Source organism: Syngnathus typhle, unplaced genomic scaffold (genome assembly GCF_033458585.1).
Source record: "Syngnathus typhle isolate RoL2023-S1 ecotype Sweden unplaced genomic scaffold, RoL_Styp_1.0 HiC_scaffold_157, whole genome shotgun sequence".
NCBI lineage: Eukaryota > Metazoa > Chordata > Actinopteri > Syngnathiformes > Syngnathidae > Syngnathus > Syngnathus typhle.
This window is the reverse complement of record NW_026872063.1, coordinates 92,501-111,742: the sequence shown is the minus strand read 5'-3', so window position 1 is coordinate 111,742 and position 19,242 is coordinate 92,501. Positions and strand designations below refer to the sequence as shown.

Below are 19,242 nucleotides of genomic sequence, written 5' to 3'. Positions count from 1 at the left end.
TGGGCTATAAGATCTAGTTTTCTTCCTCACAATTGGTCGACAGGGCTGTCATCGCACAAGAATGCGGAAGTCGTGTAGCTACTGAGTCACCGTCGTGTCAGCTGATTCCCGTGGAGTGAGTAACTTGATTTAACTTTTATCATATGGAACTTGGCAATAAACTATGCATGCGTGACGTTTTGCGGGGTTTCGGTATGTGCTTGGAGACACGAGTGAAGAGGCGCTGTGAATTTTGTGCGTGCCGAACCATTAAAATATACAATCCTAGTCAACTAGTACTCCGGGCCGGTAACTAGCTTGATATGCTAACGTTTGCAAACAGCCCACCTCAGTCGTATACTTTTGCCTTGCCTTGTAATCGAGTTTTGTTCTGAATCAGCGGGTCAGCTGCTTTATGAAATATGCTTTCACTTTCTCTTGACTAGTCTATAAACTTCTTAGCGGTTTGTACACGTTCACACCTGTTGTTTGTCAGTAGTGAGAGAAGCATCTGGTAAGTGACGAGCTGTCTTACGGGAATTTGCTAAATTTACTCTAAATTTAGTAACATAATTCAAAAGAAACCGCATTTCCCCCAATTTATTAAATGCGTTTGACTTATTCAAGTACCTCCTTTTTTAATTACCTAAATGATTAAAAAATGCTGATTTCATCTGTCACATTTGTTGGGAGGAGAAAGTTGAATGTCATAAAAAATCGTGGCTTCAATTTGAGGTAAAGTGAATTTTTATATTCAAGTAATTGCCTGTTACTTTTCGTGGTCCACTTACAATCGAGGCCTTTCCTGTTAGTCACTGAGTCATAAATTGAAGTGAGTTGAATGCTCAGTAGGATTGCCTCTCTCACATTGGTAAATCTGGCACCGAAAAAGTGGGAGGGAGACCAGAGTAACTACTCCACCACACAAGGGGGTGTGTCATGGCCCCGTATGACACCCAGTGTGTGTGTGAATGTGTGTGTTTGGGCGATTGCAAAAACAGCTCCTTTGCAAGGCATTGCACTTATAACTCCGACTATTAAATTGAGACAGATTTCCGCAAATATATTTGGGACGTGAGGATTCTGCACTTTGCCGGGGGTAAGAAGTTTATATTGAGTTTTGGCGTGTTGGTGAAGCTGTTTACGTTTCTTTTTTTTTTTCCTCTGTGTGTAAAAGGGGTGTGTCTGAGGGGAGCAGCTTAGGGAAGTGAGACAACTCTGTACTGTGAAAAAATGTCGGGTTTAAAGTTGTCCTTGAGCTTCTCGGTGTGTTTCGACATAACATTGAGGTCGAGGCTCAATAAATTCAAGTCTGTATGTTACGTCTGGCTTGCCTATGTATTTTACATTCTGCTAAACTCGATGCAATTAACCTTGCCAACATAAAATCCCTTAATTCATGTTTGAAGAAATATTCTTAATGTCAAGTGCTAAGATAAAGAAAAAAACCCGCCACTGTTAACATTTTTCATGCTCAAGTTTAAAATTCAAAGGAGACATTTACATTGGTAACTGGATCTTTGGAGTGCCTTATTACTGAATCGGTATTTACTTATTTTACGCTGTGAAGGTGTCTATGTACTTTTTTAGAGTTAACTTCTGCCTCCACAAGTGAAATTGCTTTCACGTGCCATAGGAGACAGCCAAACACTGTTTACATTGTGCTTGATTGCTAGGTGAGCTCTGTTTGACCAAGTGTTGCAAAACAAAATATGTGATGGAGCTGTCAAGGGTTGGTGATTTTTCCAGGGATATTCTCTCAGGAGAATTGTCCTCAAATTTTTGAATTGTTTGAATAAACCCGCATATTTTTTTGTCAGATTGCCCAAACGTCTCGCTTTCAAGGGCAGTGTAACTGCTCACAATTCTCTTAAACTATCCAGAGATTAAAATGATTAGAAGGACAATTTTTGTGTTGGGTGTGGAATCGTGGAATTTATTCCCTTGGCTGCGGTCTTTAACAGGCATTAACCTGTACATCTCTCTGCAGAACTGAATGTTCCGTCTTTATGTAAACTAATGAATGCATGAAGATTCCAGCAGCTACTCTAACTGTCTCGTGAATTATTTTCTGAAGTCCTTTTTTTTTTTTCCTCTCCAGCACGCTGTACTTTAGACCAGGGAAGGGCTGCTTTTCAATCTAGCTCCTTTGCAATTGCCTGCACACTACTCACTCATCCGCCCACACACGCACAAACCTCTTTCCGCACACACTATGTCAAACTTGAGTTTTTTTTCCTTCCCTATGTTGGCAGGAGTCGTCAGTGGCAAGGCCAAGCCCAGTAGACAGGAGGGAGAGGGTGGGACGAAGAACACCCACGCCTACTGTCTTCAGCATGGTAAGCCAATAAGACGGGTGCTGCGGGTGTTTGTTCCAAATGCTTCTTTGCGTTTGATTTCTACACATGGGAGGAAAAACAAAATACAAAATTCCGGGACACACCGCCCTCAAACAGGAAGACGCAGTCCGCTCTCGCATGCCCAAACAAAATGGACTCCTCGGGATGTTAACCTTTTACAAAAAATTGTTCAATGCACATTTTCCAGTTCAAGAAGCTGTTGATGGCACATACCAGCTCTATTATTTTAGCCAGGTTAGTTTACATAATGTGTGTAAGTAGTGGAGACCGGAGTTGATGAAATGATTTTATGAAAAGGCATCTTCATAAAAAAGCCACGGTCGTTGCTCTCTCAGCCACTACTTCAAAAGAGAGCGAATGATAACCAGATCAGGGACAAATTTAAAAAATAAAAAAAGACTCTTAGGCACAGCTTTTATTCAGCACAAAAGGGAAGTGCGGGAGGGAGGATAAGTGTCCCAAGGTTCCGGTCAAATGGGTGGATAGAATGCAAATGTGGCCGGCCGCCCAGTGCTTTGCTTTTATGGGGCACACAATCAAGCAGTTGGTTTAATTGACAGCGTGTCTGATGAGCAAATAATGGGCCCGCCCAAGCATGTAAATGCGAGAGCGCGGACCTTTTTTTTTGTTTGCCCGGGGGGCTTAGTCATGTCCTGACATTCTGTTTGATCCATCGCAATGCAACAATTGCGTCTAGATACAACACAAGCACTTTTTTTACGAAAAGTGTGAGATCCATGAACGACTGCATTGTGACAATTCCCCTTCTCACTTGTCTTGGGTCGTGTTCCTTCAGGTGGGATTAGAAGACATTTTGCTCCATTGGTAATAGGATCCATTTAATCCAGTCTTGTGAAGCAGCGATTAATTGCTTCCAGTGATCTCACCAAAACAATAAGGGGAGGATTGAGTTCATATTGTTTTCCGCTCGTGCTGCCGGATAGTGCCTGCGTGGAAGTTGGAATAATGGTGTAAATTTATCCTGCCTCAGGCGTTCTAATGTATGCTAGCACTTAGCAGGGTAGACTACCGTGGATGAGAGTTCGTTTTGCTGGTCTACATGTATGTTTAGTGCCGTATATTTTTGTTGACCCCATAGTTCGTTCTCGGCCGTTGAACTTCGGTTTTCGCGTAATCTATCCGACACGCAATGCACACAAACACATAACCTCCTTGGTTGAGGTAATTGTAAATACCTGGAATTGTCCTCTCAGTTGATAAAATGAAGTGGGGTTTTTTTGGGGGTCGATTTTCATTTTATTGTTGTAAAATGCATAACACTAATTACATTTATCACACAGGTTAATTTCATGTTGTTTTTATTATGACAGCTAAAGTATCTCGCTTCCCTTTTTGCCAGTGCTGTGCAGGTAATGCATATGTTGCATAATGTGAGGTCATCCAGTCGATGGCGGCCGGATGTCACGACTGCCAGCGAAGCCATAGGGTGGTGACGGATGAGGTGCGGATGTTCCCCTCGCGTTGTACGGGACACAATAGCCAGTCACCATTGAAATATTCTGACCTTCACAATGGGAAGCAATGTGTCAGACACATTCTTAGCTAGGGAACTGGATGATGTGGCGTTTGTAGAATGCTGTGTCACTGGAACTCTCCGCATTGTCACTTTCCTCAGCAACTCCTCCCCCTGTCCTATCCACCGCAATGTATTCCCCCCCCCCCCCCCGCCCCCCTCCACGTGCTATCAAATGATATGCTATTGTCCAACCAGGGTGCTCTACTTATGACGATGGGTTTATCTCCTTTTTTTTTTTTCCACTGACAGCTGTGTGCTTCATCATCAAGGCAGCATGTCTGCATAGGAGCCCGAGCGTTTTTCCCTCTGCGCGCCCGGCGCTAGTGTACCTTGCCTCGTTGCTGAGGGAGCGGCGTATTTATGAGATGTCGGTGAAGGGTGAACAAGGAGGGAGTGGGGGAGGAGTACAGAGAGGAGAGGAGAAATGTGAGCGTGTGAATATGAGCGAGGGATGTGGATGCTAATGGAGAGGGCGGAGCTTGCGTGGCATCTCCCTCTGCTTGAACATCTCTCACTCTTCAACCCCTTACTACAGCACGGGGTGCATCTATCCGCAGTCATCTTTTGTACCCCCCCCCCCCCACTCGTCTGACCCAGTGGACCGCTTGTCCCCCCCCCCCCCCCCTTTGTATCTTTACGGACTACCTGGCCGCTTTCTCGGCTGTGCAGCAGATGTCGTCTTGACACATGGCTTTTGGGGGGTGTGGTGTAGTGCGGTGAATCCTCGATTTCTAAGATTGGCGACCCGGCGTGTTGTCCCACAGCAGACTCCTTAAGAAGCGGTGAATTAGGCAGGGAAGATAACCGGAGGGAGGGCGAGGCGACGAGAAAAATGATGGTGCCGGCTCCTCGTGCTGTGGTCGTGCTGCTCCTCCATAGGCTGCGTGTCATCGGAGCACAGCTCCACGTCACTTCGACATGAGCGTTGCAGGAAGGGCGTCCTGCTCCATGCTCAATTGCTTTGTAAGTCGAAATGCTTTTATTTCTTGGCTGCTTTATTTATTTATTTTTAAATACCTTCGTGACTTTGCTTTTTTAATGGTTGTGCCTCACCCTAACTTGCTAGTGGGCCTGCCTGCCTGGCTGCCAGTCACTGACGGGTGGTGATGCTTGATACACATGAGCGCTGCAGTTGTTAAGTAAGCAACGTAGATGGAGTCTACAAGTGTCTTGTGATGATGAAATAGCTGCTAATGGTAATTAAAGTCACCGCGTTGTGTGTGTCGGAGCTGGCGGCTCGCCGATCCCGATTGGATGTCAAGAGGCCGGTGGTTAAAATGCGTGCGGCTCAAATGAAACGTGTTGCTCTCTCGGCCAGAGTGCCCATGTGTGCGTTGACTGCGGTACGGAGGAGAGTTTCGAGTGTCTGGTTATGCCGAGAGCTCTTAGTGACAATGACTGATACAGAACAGGTGGTTCACTTAGTTTCCATCTTTGGTCCTGGTTTTCTTGCTAATCCTTTTAGTCATCTACTTTGTTTCACATCTAGAGGGCAAATTTGAAGAACTGCGTGTTATACAAACTATGAGTTAGCATTTTGTTGTCTTTAGGAGCGGTTGCGGTCCTTCCCCCACATTCTGGGCTCTGCTCCCGCAAGGAGAAGGCGCTGGAGTCGCAAGGCTCAGCCTCCACCCTCCTCTCACTTGCACGTGGCATGACTAAAACCGGCTCCTTTCTGCAAAGGCTAAAGTCAGGCTGGCTAAAGTGGACTTAAGTCATTCTCATTTCAAAATAGAGTAGGATTATAAGGTTAAGAAATGTCTTCCGAAGTTAGTGTTGCCACCATGCAAATCTTCCTCATTGTAGAAAAAGATTGAAAATCAGGAATATAACAAAGTATGTTTAATAATTCAACATTCACCCAAACTAATGGCATGAAGAAATGATGGAGCATGTTGAATGCTTCGTCGGTGTTTCAGTTAGCACACAGGGGCGGCCATTTCATTTCACAATTTTGAAATGCTTTTCAATCGTCTGCGCTTCCGCTGAGTCATCAGTTCTTCTTCCGCGTCACTGGCTGCGTAATTTATTGTCCATGCCCTTCTAAATAGATGAGCGCTCTGCCTTGTACTCATGAAATTAGAATGTAGCGGATTGCGCTCATCGTAATCACTGATATAAAAATATAAAATGCTTGCCCCCCCCCCTCCTCTCCACAATAAACCTTTAGGTCCAAAAGAGTAAAGATTTTTCATTGAGCTGCATGATTATTTTCTTTTTGCTTATGGACACCAGCTAAATGAATTAAGGCTAAGGTAGGCTGCTTTTTTTTTTTTTTTTTTTTTTTTTAAAACTACAATGTTTTTTTGTGTCATACTTTTTAATTCTCCTGTTTCCCTACTTCTGACATCATTCAAGTTATGAGTATGATGTAATTGGACAGAACCTTCAGTACACTGTGGCCTATGAAATATTTAGATTGCGAGAGAAGGGATGGGCAGCGGGGTCCATTTGGGAAGAGTTGTCATACTCTGTCCTTGTTCTTGACCTATTAATGTAGTCTGCAACACGGCCTGGCTCTTCTTGAGGAAACGGTGTTCTGATATAACTTTTTATGACCTCTTTTCGTATGTATTAATTTTTTACCTTCATCTGCACTGTTATGAGCAGAGCGGCCTTTCAGAAATATACAGGTTGCATATTGTACATGTTGCCATCAGACGGTGGATCTCTAATCTGCTCACAAAGCCTCAATCAGATTTAGTCATCTTTTGAGTGAGGAAGGAGTTTTTTGTTTTGTTTTTTTCCAAACATGCTTTAACATCAAGCGATTGCTGTTGCCATGACAACCAGCGACTTATTCTTGGAGCCTGTGCAGGATTTTTGTTTGTTTCTGCATGTCCCTCTGCTACCTTTTTGTCTTGCATGGAATATTATTTATTTATTTGGGCTTTTTTTTTTTTTTTTTTTTTTATGAATTGTTGGTATGTTAATCTTTATGCTGCGTCAGACCTAGTTGCAATTTATCACTGTTATCAGACTATCAAAACATGAAATGTACTCAGCTATGGCGTTAATATTTGAAGAGGCTCCGGCACTTGCATCTGTACTCTGACTACGGTTGGGGAGGGTTTGCAGGCTAAAGGCAATGACGAGGCAAAAAAAAAAAAAACTCGTGCTCAAGCCAGCTGTGCTCCATATTTGGGAGATACTGATGTCTCTTTTCTTTTTTCTTTTTTTTTCTTTTTAATATCATACTGAGACACCTTGCCTCTGACTTTGTTCTTCTCTATAAGTGATGACACTAAAAGTTTCAGCCTCAAGACTCATTTTTTTTCATTTAACTGTGTCACCGCGACATCTGTTATTTAATGTTCTCTTTAAGCCTGTCGCTAGAGTAAAATTCATGCATATTAGCAAGATACTATGTTCCGATACAATTGTAAGACTTGATCAAGTGTTACAACTTCAGAATCAACAAGGATTGTCAGGAGTCGATGGATGATAGATCAAAAATCCTGACTGACTAATGGCGCCTGAGAGTGCAGTGCCTTTTGTTCACTGTTTTTATATTGAATTTTCACTAAATGTTTGTCTGTGGGGCAGTAAGTGCGCCATTGTGAAATTTTCTGTCTGGCATATATTCCACATCAAAGGCCAAGCCTGGTAATAGATTAACATTACTTGATTTATACTAGCAGTGCGTTGACCAGGGACCACTCTTGTGCTCCATTTATATTTCGATATCTTTATCTTTGCAATTATTATTTGCAAGACCCTGTAGTTTACTTCCAAGTCGATTTAAATGATAACTTTATCTGTTCATTGGTAGGGTGAAGAGGGGCCTCCCAGTCTGGAATACATTAAGGCCAAGGATCTATTCCCCCAGAAGGAGCTGGTGAAGGAGGATGAAAGTCTTCAGGTAAATGGCACAATGTTTAAGCCAACCCTTGACAAATACCGCTTTAAGTTCAGTTGACTCGGTAAACACTTTTAGCTACATTCCAGCGCACGCGTCATCATTCCTACCTCTGCAGAAAGACCTTCAAGTGGAAGTAGAGTTAAAAAAAAAATAATAATAATTTTAAAAAGATTGCAAATTAATAATGACGTAAATGCTGCTAGCCCATAGGTAAGTCGATGGAGCATTTCAAAACATGCGTTTGAATCAATAGCATTATCTTGTGCTAAATTAGCCTAGCCTATATTGTCATTTGCGCCTGTTTACCCGAGTTAATGTGATTCGATAGCAACTCTGTCCACATTTTCTCCAATGGGTCTGTTAGTCTATCATTAAGGTGCACTCAGTTGTTGCGCTGTAGTTCTCCTTTTTTAAAGGGCGCATTAATCACACATCTAGTTTTTGCCTGCAGGTGGTTGTTGCACACACGCGGCGGGACATGCTACAACACGGAGATAGGCCAGAAATGATCAGTGAGAAAGATCTGCTGCAGTCACGGGATCAACAAATAGATTGCAAATGTTTTATATTGGTCTCATTTTCCGTGAAGTTACTCCCACGATAGTTTCCTTGCCGGCAATCCCCCCCCCCCCCCCCCCCCCCACTAAATATATCGTTTAACACACTCCGCTGCTGTGATGCAGCTGTGTGTGCATACTTGCACGTTCTCATTGGCCAGCTTCCTCAACCGGAAGTCACGACTCACAAGTCGGCCATTATTCATGAGCCACTCACTCTGGCTCTCCCTCCCGCTCTCGCACTCGTGCTTACATTCGCACTCTCCCCCCTTTTTTTTTTTTTTTTCAAGATTACTTCTGCTGCCGAAGTCCTGTGGAGGACATGTGACACTATCTTCTGCTGAGCTCGCAGGCGCTCAGTGACTCATGCATCTACTTTTGGCGTGCAGCTGGTTTAATGCTGTCAGGCTGCGCAACATGTTACACTCCGGCGCTCTCGACAGGACATCTTTTGTGTCTCTTTTGCAGAGTAGCATGTGACAGAAACCCCCGTGTTGTCATTTCTGCTGGTGTCAATGCTTAATTCGAGATTGGATTCATCTCTGAACTGAATTCAATATATACTTTTGGTAGCTTGTGTCTGCCGGCCGACTGCTTAGTTTTGGCTGTGTAAGCATGCAGTGTAGCATTTGTTCCAATTCCCAGGTTAAGATATGTACACACACACACACACACACACACGATAAACGTAACAGCAGATGCGGTGACAGTTTGATACACTACACTGCCCAACCACGTTTGAGTCAACAATTCTGGTTCAAAGTTGAATCCAATCTCCTTTTTATTGTGGTTTAAGACGACTGTGCCGTTAACCCAGTTCGATGCAGTTTCACGTGATCGTGACGTTCTGATATTTTGCCGGTAATCCCCATCTGCTCTGCTGCACGTCGTCTTTGTCATGCATCAGCGGGTCCTCCCCTGCGTGACTCGGCAACGCATGCTAATGCGGGGCAAGCTAATGTGGTCTCGCAACCTGGCAAACGGCGGGACCGGGCTTGCGGTCGGTCGTTTGACGATGGCGGACACGTTAGTGCAGGACAGCTGATCATGCAGATGTGATGGGTAGAAAGAGGCCAGACAAAATGGCCGAGTAATCAAGCGGCAAATTGTCAGATTAAACAGTGGTGGCGCAATAATAATGAATTGTACCATTACGTTTTTATGTATACGTTTTTATATATATATATATATATAATTAAATGAACACTGTCAATTTACACATTGTCAAATAAAACCTGCTTAGAGTTGGAAAAAGTACAAATTTGTTGTCTTTTCCAGGTCCCCTTCCCAGTTCTTCAGGGGGAAGGGGTAGAATATCTTGGCCATGCAGATGAGGCGGTCATTGCCATTTCGAACTACAGACTCCACATCAAGTTCAAGGAGTCTGTCATCAATGTAAGTCCACCTCAGACACGTACATAAGAATTCACGAATATATCAACCATTGAATGTGTAGTTTGAAGTCTTTTGGGGACTAAATACATTTCAATGGGTGTCCATAATATGAGTTTTTTTGCTATTTTGGCGACGCAAACAAATCCCTAGCGCATTTTTAGAACAGATGGCAAGGACAAAGAAAAGTCAGATGCTGCCAATGTCCCTCATACTGACTTAATTCCAACAATCTACAACCGCTTACCCACACTCCCATTCACAGGTTATCCTCATTCTTTCAAGCTGTTTTGTTGCCCTTTGCTCCTGTCCATGTTTGTCTTTCCCCTCCATGATTTCGATACGGCAAGGTCATGTGGTCACGTAGCGCACTGCGTGATCGCCTCTTGTTATCTGACATCCTTTTCGACTCATATTTTTCTTTCCCCCCTTTTAACTTGTCATTCCTTATTTTCTCCCTGGTTTTAATTAATTTTCCATTTCCTCTTGTCTTGTGTCCTCCTTCTCCGTGTGCTCCATGTTGTCGCTGTGCTTTAGACCTACCCAGATGTGGACAATGAAATATCTGTGAGTACTACCTCATGCTGAAACGCCCCCAAGTTGCCACGGAAGTGGCACGTTACCCATGCAAAGACACATTGCATCTTGTATCCTATATAAAACGACATGTTATTGTTTCCTACTGTAGTAAGTTCAGACAGATTTGGAACAACATGGCCACCTTCCAGTTGTTGTTTAAAAATAATTCCAGTGGGTAAACTCGGGTTTATAGTTGCTGCTTTGTGTGCTGAAGGCCTTGAAAGTGTGATGGAAAAAGGCTTTGCTTGAAACGGATTCAGAGTTTGCTAACGTTCTTGCTGTCAGTTCATTGCACATTGCTCTTTGTCTCCCCCTACAGGTGCCCCTCAGACTGATTGAGAGCGTGGAGAGCAGAGATATGGCCCAGCTGCACATCATCTGCAAAGACTCCAAAGTTGTTAGGTAAAGAAAAGAACGAGTTGATATTGGTGATGGAGAACAAACACTTTCTTTTTTTTTTTTTTTTTTGAATCGTAGATGCCACTTTACAACATTCAAGCAGTGTCAGGAGTGGGTCAAACGTCTGAGCAGGGCAATAGCTCACCCTTCACGCCTCGAAGACCTCTTTGCACTAGCTTATCATGCTTGGTGTCTGGGAGGCAGTGCTGATGATGAGGACCAGCATGTTCATCTGTGTCGGCCAGGTATGTCCAAATATGCGCACACATACATTTTTATTTTTTTCTTTCCCCCTTAATGTGTTCTTTGTCTGCAGGCGATCATGTGCGTCAGAGAATGGAGATGGAGGTTAAAAGGATGGGCTTTGACACGCAAAACATCTGGAGGGTGTCATCCATAAATTGCAACTATAAGTATGTCACGTGTATTATTTTGCACATGCATCAATGCTCGCATAACCTGTGTTAATTAAAAAAAATCACAGCATGCTGAGACTCTTAACTCAGCACACTTTTTTTTTGTGTCACTCACAGTCTTCCCTCCATTTTCAACAGCTATAAAAATGGGATAAATACAACTTATTGGCAACAAAAATGTTCATGAAAATGCATGTGTGTTGTTTTTGCTGTTTGACAGTGATTAACCAATAAAGCTACCTTGCTGAAAAAAATAATAACAAACTGCATTTTATGTCTTCAGACTGTGCTCCAGTTACCCACAGAAGCTTCTGGTTCCAATATGGATCACTGACAAAGAGCTTGAGAATGTGGCTTCCTTCAGATCCTGGAAGAGGATTCCCGTAGTGGTCTACAGGTCAGCTTCTTAATTTGCATTTTTAGGGACCTTGAGCTCACGACTCTGATCATGATTTCCAGACACCAGAAGAATGGGGCAGTGATTGCACGCTGCAGCCAACCTGAAATCAGCTGGTGGGGCTGGCGAAACCCGGATGATGAGTACCTGGTGACATCCATTGCCAAAGCGTGTCAAATGGACACCGGAGCCAAAGGTACCTGTGGTGCACCTGCTTGCCAGCAACGTGGAGAAGCTCCCGACTCATCCGACAGTGATTTTGGTAAAGCGTCGTTAGCTACATCGGTACACATTTTACTAGAATGCAAACTTTGTAATAATAAAAGTTATGTCCATCTTGTTTCATAAGACTCCTCACTGACTGGTAGCTCGGGCTGTGATGACAACACCGTACCACAGAAGCTTCTGATTCTGGATGCTCGCTCTTACACTGCTGCAGTGGCCAACCGTGCCAAAGGTGGAGGCTGTGAGTGTGAAGGTGAGTAGTACCCATTGTCAAAACGGAGACATGTAGATAGTCAGGTGGACGCTTGGAAATCCAATTTTTTTTTTTTTTTTTTTGGGTCAACTATTTAATGGATTGTCACTACAGTAGCCAGTTTTGACATTTACACACTGCGGGTGTGTTACTGAAACAAGAGGGTGACAAAGTTGTTGTTTTTTTTGGTGCTATTGTGTAGTACAAAAATAATACAGAAAAAAACAAATCATACATGCCACTGTTGAGTTTCTGGAATATAGGACTTGTCGTTATTCGACTCTTTGAAAGGTGAGTGCTTTATAACAATACACAGAATTCATGTGTATGTGACATTATTATTGTTTGTGTTTTAGAATATTACCCGAACTGCGAGGTGATGTTTATGGGAATGGCTAACATCCACGCCATCCGGAACAGTTTTCAGGCCCTGAGGACAGTCTGCAGTCAGATACCCGATCCAGGAAAGTAAGTTGATCCGTTTGACCTTTTTCCTCTGAGTGTCCTGGTGTCCCCCTTCTCCCTCCCTCCCCCTTGTTAATGCGCTCACCCCCAAGAGGTGGAGAAGCTGCCCGGCATCCAGTCTCATACCTGCTGAGTGGGCCAGCTGGCTGTCTGGTTACTGAGACATTGGAGCCATGTGTTTCTGTGTACCACGGTGTTCACATGAACGTTTGTTTTTGTCTGCGGCCGTGTGTACGTGCAGCTATGATGTCACATTGTAAAGGATGTTGAGATTCTTTAGGTGTCAAATGACGTAGGGGGGAGCTTCCAAAAGACTTGTTTGTTGCACACGCACTTGGAAAAGCTTTTGAGATATTATGCTTTTTTTTTTTTAATAAAATCTAATTTCTATTTTTTAATTCATAATTGTCCAATCAGTTCTTTAATGAAAAATGTCTATAGTATAATTGTTTTTACAATGAATACACTCATTTGAATGTGCCTTCTCTTTTCCACCTAGCTGGCTTTCAGCTTTGGAGAGCACCCGCTGGCTGCAGCACCTGTCTGTAATGTTGAAGGCGGCCACTCTGGTGTGTTCCTCCTTGGAGCGAGAAGGTCGCCCCGTCCTTGTGCACTGTTCAGACGGATGGGACCGTACACCCCAGATTGTTGCCTTGGCCAAGATCATGTTGGATCCCTACTACAGAACACTAGAGGTGAGATAGTCTGCTGAGTGTAGTTTTCTCTTTGAAATCTAATTCCTTTGCGCAACCATGCAATGAATCCCCAGGGTTTCCAGTTACTTGTGGAGACTGACTGGCTGGACTACGGTCACAAGTTTGGAGACCGCTGTGGACACCAGGAGAACGCCGATGACGTTAGTGAGCAGTGTCCCGTCTTTCTGCAGTGGCTCGACTGCGTTCACCAGCTGCTCAAACAGTTCCCCTGCCTCTTTGAGTTCAACGAGGCCTTCTTGGTGGGTGTTCGTCATCTGCCATTTTATGCTACAGACTTGCTTTGCAATTTCTAGAGAAGGCTTGCACGTTTTGTATCCCAGCGCAATCCTACAATTCTTGAGTCTATTTCTTCTCTCGTTTGTGCAGGTCAAGTTGGTGCAACATACGTACTCGTGTCTCTATGGTACTTTCTTGTGCAACAACGCTCGTGAGAGGGAGGCGAGGAACATTTACAAACGCACCTGCTCCGTCTGGTCCTTGCTGCGCACCGGGAACAAGAACTTTCAGAACTTCCTCTACATCCCCAGTCATGATATGGTCAGTTTTTACCATTTTTGTGAGATTTTGTCTTTGCGTTGAATACCACAACCTTTCTATAAGCGGTTTCTCCCGTTCTATGCTGCCCCCTACTGGTCGTATGTGATATTGAGTATTGTGGCTTATTTTTCACTGTTTGACTGCAAGGTGCTGCAGCCTGTCTGCCACACGCGCGCATTACACTTGTGGACAGCCGTCTACCTCCCCACATCCTCTCCTTGCACAGCCGTGGACGACTCGATGGAGCTCTACTTGTCTCCGAGTGTCACGGGGGATGAACTTGCCTCCCGTTCCCTTGACAGGTACGTTTTGAGGCTTCTGTCAGATTTATTGTTAATGTTGTTGTATGCACGCTTTTCCTTCACACCAATTTGTGCTAAATCAATTTTTATTGAGTATTATTATTTCTTAAATATGAAACAGTCAAATGAAGAACAACAAATATGATATTAATGACCTCCCCTTGTATTATGTCCACTTCTAGGCTTCCCAAGACCCGCTCCATGGACAATCTTCTGTCAGCTTTTGAGAATGGGGCGCCCCTAACTCGGACATCCAGTGACCCCAATCTTAATAAGCACTGCCAGGAGGATCGCCCAGCTTTGGAGGCCGCACCCACCCTTGAGAGTCCACCTATCGACTGCTCGGATGAGCTCGCACTTGATGAGGGTGACGAGAGTCCTCCACAACTGAGTCCTACCCAGCCATCAGATGGCTCCAGTGCTGAATGTGTGGAGGACACGCCAAAAGAACCGTGTCTTACCACTCAGCCTCTGCCTTCCCTACCTCTTCCTCCTGCTCCCCTAACTTGTGATATCCAGGCTCACACTCCACTCCTCGCTCCTGTCCTACAGCAAGCTTCACCACACACAACTACCCTCCCTCTTCCAACACCTCAACTGGAGGCTGAGAGCCCATGTAAGACTGCTGAGAGTACCACACTGCCCACTCCTATATCAGAGCCGTGCTTTACGCTGAGCCACGAGGCCATACCACCTGCAGCCACCCTACACCTTGATAGCCCGGAAAGTTGCCTCATGGAGTCTGCTGACCTCATGGCTCTGAAGCTTCTCACGCCACAGATTCCCTTGGAGGACTCCACTGAGACTCTTATAGATCAAGGAGAACTTGCTCACACCTTGGCGCAGCAGCAAAGCGACGGTCCTACTCTCAGTCATTTCACCGATGATGATGAGGAGGAGGAGCAGCAGGCGGTGGTGCCGCCGCCGCCAGCGCTCAAAGAGCCGGTGATGGATCATATCAAGGGAAGAGCTCAAACATTATCTGCTGCAGCATCTCCAATGGACTCCTTCCAAGGATCCACTCAGCATCTCATCTCCCACAGTCCGCTGGCAGACATGTCCCTCATGGGCCCCCATTGGGAGAGCATTCAGGGCCTAATGCAGTCAGCCTGCAGCAGCAGCGCCAGTCACTGCGGCAGCCGCTCTCCACAAGCCTACCAGAGCCGCCAACTGGCCTATAAGCTTCTGCGCTCGCAAGGCATCGCCCTCGCCAGCGGTTCCCAGTGTTGCCCCAGCAGCCCCGTGCAGCCCGGATGGCCGTCCGCGGCAAGGAGCGCAGCGGGCTTCACCAGCCTGAACGCACCCGCCATGAACACCTGCTCAGTGGCGTGCCACCAGATTCCAGCCGCATCACCCTCAGTCTGCAGCTCACCCGTCCCGCCCCAAACTCCGGCCTACCTAGACGACGACGGGCTGCCGGTGCCCATGGACGCCGTGCAGCAAAGGCTGCGTCAGATCGAGGCGGGCTACAAACAAGAAGTGGAGGTATTGCGGCAGCAGGTGCGACAGCTGCGGATGCGACTCGAGAGCAAACAATACAGCACCCCACCCTCCGAGCCTGACATCGACTACGAGGATGATATTGTAAGTTTGCTTTCTCCTCTTCTCACTCGATCCCGCATTTGCGAGCCTTTTCTTCACCTCCTTCTTGTCTCTCATTTTAGACATGTTTAAGGGAGTCGGACAACAGTCCCGAGGAAGACTCTCTATCTACCCAGAGTGAAGACCGACTGTCCGAGGGCAGCTGGGATCGAGTGGAGAGCAAGGACACGGAGGTCAGCATCTGTTTCAATCTTCACTTTCATTTCTTCGCCACCTCACCTTCTCACTCTAATGGCTTTAAGCACCTCTAATGATGGAAATGTATGCACGTGTAGGTCACGAGGTGGGTGCCTGACCACATGGCCTCTCATTGTTTCAACTGTGACTGTGAGTTCTGGATAGCCAAGCGGCGTCACCACTGCAGGTGGGACTTCACTCGTTTTCCTTTCACACAAGCGCACAAAAATGATCTTGACCCAGAAAAAAAAAAAGTGCTAATCTCTATATGTTCGCTGATAAAATCAGTGGCGTGGTTTCCTTTTTTGTTTCGATTGTTTTCATTCAGTATGGGAAGAAATGACCCTGCCTAATGCCCGTATCCTTAACTTTGGTCTTAATACATTGAAGGTTTATTATATTTGCGGGTTCATTCTTCACCTATGCAAATAAAAGCAGCCGTTGTTTGTTTTTGTCCTTTTTCTCTGTAGGAACTGCGGCAACGTGTTCTGTAAAGACTGTTGTCATCTGAAGCTGCCAATCCCAGACCAGCAGCTGTACGACCCGGTGCTGGTTTGCAACACCTGCCACGACCAGCTCCTGGAGTCCAGAACCCGCGAGATCCGCAGCCAGCAGTTCAAAAAGGCCATCGCCACAGCCTCAAGTTGAGCAAAGGGTCTCTTGTTGGGTCATGTCCTTCTTTGAACTCACGAGGTGTCGCCCCCCCCCCCCACAACCTGCTGTGGATCTTGGTTGAGGTGATGAGCTGTCTGGGAAAAATAGGGGTGCACTGTGGTGGCAGGAGGGCGGGGGAATGCCCCAGGACCAAGTCCTGGACAGAACATATTTCGGCTTTAGCACGGCAACACTCTGTAGTGGTACCCCCCCCCCCCTTTTTGAGCCCACCTTAAGTACCCAACACCTGCACTCTCCATATAGTCATACTTGAGAGGGACAATCGATCGGTGACTCCAAACCTTTTACCTGATCTACTGGAGGCTTTCAGCTGGGAAAGAAAAGAATCGCTGCTATTGTATTTAAAAGTCTAATTTTGTATTCTTATTTTGTGCACCTCTAAATGTCGTCGTGTGTCGAAGGGAATCTCGCGACCAAACTGGAGCGAAAAGAAAGGGAGAGCTCTGCTGTCGACTTTGCCATTGTAACTTGGAATGTAAATCCCGTGCATTTTGGTGGGTCCTATTCGTGTTTTCCGATTTAAGCGTCAATGCGGGCCGAGGTCTTCAGCGATGCCCTCGCAGCTACATTTTGGTGTTGGAAAGCTCTGCGGGAGACATACGTATGTTGTTGGTATGTGAAGCGGTGTGTTTTGGGACACGGCATGAAAATCATTGAGGGTATTTCTGGGAAACGACTGAGAACTTTCCGACAAGGTCTGCGTTACCTCTGACTGAACGCCCCCCCCCCCCCCCTCAGAAAAAAAAAATCTCATTGTCCTCCTGATTGGCACTTAAAGGAAGAAAGACTGAACAATTGATTGACAGTTATTTTTCCGCAACAGGGGAGGGCGGCCACAGTAATTACTTGTTTGTGTCTACTGGGTGTTCAATGGTGCCATACATTTTTTTTTTTTTTTTTTTTGTCCCCCTCAATGTTTTTCTTTTCATAGATGGCAGCAGTTTACTATTTGACTCCTATGTGTTCATGGTACAGATGTTTAGCTGCTAAAGTTTAACATAGATCTAATGATTTCACTGGATGATCAAATGTCACTAAATTAGCTGACTTAATAATTGAGGTTGTTTTTTTTTTTTTCCCAGATGGCGTTAACATCTCTTTTTAGAGGAAGCTCTGAAGTGTAACATACATAGTGATATCTGATTCATGGTGACGGCAAATACCAGTCTTTTAATTGATGAATAACTTGTAAAGAATTGCACTGTAAAAGTAAATTCCCATTGGCAAAGATAAAAAAAATATATATGATGGATTTGTTTCCCAGCTTGTTTATTTTTGGAAAAAAAAAATACAATACGGTGGCTACAAGGATGAGATTAGGCTGCACATCACCAGAGAGATGCAAACGGTATAGAACGTCTCCGCTATCTACAGGAAGTACATCAATATGGTCATGTGTGCTTCAGTCTCGTGATTTCACTGCAGGCTTCTACGATTTAAAGACTTCACAAAGGTGTCATTTCTGATGGGTGACTAAAGACAAAGAATAAATACAATGCCTGTAATAAATATGACAGTGTATGTAGTGATGTCTCAACTGTCTTGTTTATATTTATCGATGCAAATACACAGGAGCTGTATCAAAAACTGCATTACCAAGTTAATAGTACACAGTATTGATAATTAATGTTTGCTGTTTGCTCTTCACTACATGTAAAAGAAAAAAAGACATTTCCAAGTTTTGATCATCATTTTTAGTTAGCAAAACCACCATCATGAAGTTAATGTATAGAATTTTCTAAAAATTATTTTTAATATATTAACGGCTCAAACGATTAATGAGAAGGGTGAATAAACTAAGTAGGACCTGTCAAGCACTATTTACAGTTTTAGAGTAGCGTAATTCATCATTTGCCCACCGGGTGGCGACATTTCTTGGGTAGTTCTGTAAACTGCCTCTCGCCACCTGTGCATTGGAACGACCCCAGGGCGGGCACCTTTACCAAATCAGGACGTCATTGCATGATTCGTCTTTTCTGATCCTCCCTTATGTTCCCCAGTGAGTAAACTTCCTTATCAGAATTTAGGTCCGCGCACTCCACAAATGTGCAGAGTCATTCAGTTCTGTCGAGAACATGACAAACAAAGGGAAGGGCTCCCTGTGATGAAAGATCTATACAGTATTGTAATATCTTCCTCAAACCAAAACCCTTATACGTCGTCGCTTCCCACACATTAACAAACCTTCACACACATCATGCATTAACCCAACTTCTTAAATGTACCTTAAAAGAACTTCTTTATCGTACACAGCAAAAACTGGAGTGTTGAAATTTCAGGGTTAAACATGTCAGAGTTGATTTCAACTCTCAAAGTGTCATTTTAACACATTCTGATTAAAATGGTGTTCAGTGTTGGAGTTATTTAACAGAGTTATTCCAACCTAAGCAAATCAACTCTGTAGAGATGTAAAGTGCATCTCGGCCGAGTTAACTTGCTTGATAGGCCCCTGGGCTTCAGTCCAGGTAACCCCATGTGTTATGCCCCTGGGCTTTCAGCAGGGTGAACCCGTGCATCAATCAATAGTCTCCTGTGCGTGGCGTGGTCAACCGTCGTTTATTTCGCTGCTGGAATCAGGAATGGATGCGGAGTTGGACTTTTACACGAGAGGTAAGCTACAAAATCAAACTTGTAGGAACAATAACATTGAATTAAACATCTGCTGAGAATATTTATGTAACTTTGCTAAGCATTTTTTGTGGTTGGCACTGGACAGCGAACGTTTGGATTTTTTTTTAATGCAATGTTAACTTCACCACTAACGTTACCACTTGCTAAAAAATAAACATTAATAAAAAAACGGTTTCCTATG

At 44.6% G+C, this 19,242-nt stretch overlaps 1 protein-coding gene and 1 long non-coding RNA gene across 8 annotated transcripts in view; both read left to right on the top strand.

The window, feature by feature from the left end:
* Window positions 1-39: 39 nt before the first annotated feature.
* On the top strand, window positions 40-17,955 carry LOC133148757 (myotubularin-related protein 4-like). Of its 7 annotated transcripts, none has more exons than XM_061271681.1 (20): window positions 40-115; window positions 2,235-2,318; window positions 7,649-7,738; window positions 9,574-9,690; window positions 10,225-10,254; window positions 10,586-10,668; window positions 10,744-10,910; window positions 10,982-11,078; window positions 11,365-11,478; window positions 11,541-11,740; window positions 11,828-11,956; window positions 12,313-12,424; window positions 12,921-13,116; window positions 13,191-13,376; window positions 13,504-13,674; window positions 13,822-13,976; window positions 14,159-15,560; window positions 15,641-15,751; window positions 15,854-15,942; window positions 16,226-17,955. In XM_061271681.1, exons 2-20 carry the CDS (start codon window positions 2,316-2,318, stop codon window positions 16,401-16,403), a joined length of 3,630 nt encoding a protein of 1,209 aa, XP_061127665.1. In that variant the 5' UTR covers window positions 40-115; window positions 2,235-2,315; the 3' UTR covers window positions 16,404-17,955. The 7 variants fall into 7 exon arrangements, with proteins under 7 accessions (XP_061127665.1, XP_061127669.1, XP_061127668.1 ...); XM_061271685.1 differs by having other exon boundaries at window positions 60-116; window positions 2,232-2,318; XM_061271684.1 differs by lacking the exon at window positions 40-115 and adding an exon at window positions 168-192.
* A 747-nt stretch (window positions 17,956-18,702) lies between these two features.
* The window catches only part of LOC133148776 (uncharacterized), a 3,196-nt gene continuing 2,656 nt past the window's right edge, over window positions 18,703-19,242 (top strand). Inside the window, exon 1 of the long non-coding RNA XR_009712828.1 lies at window positions 18,703-19,040. This is a non-coding gene — a long non-coding RNA (uncharacterized LOC133148776). The remainder of the gene's footprint in view (window positions 19,041-19,242) is intronic.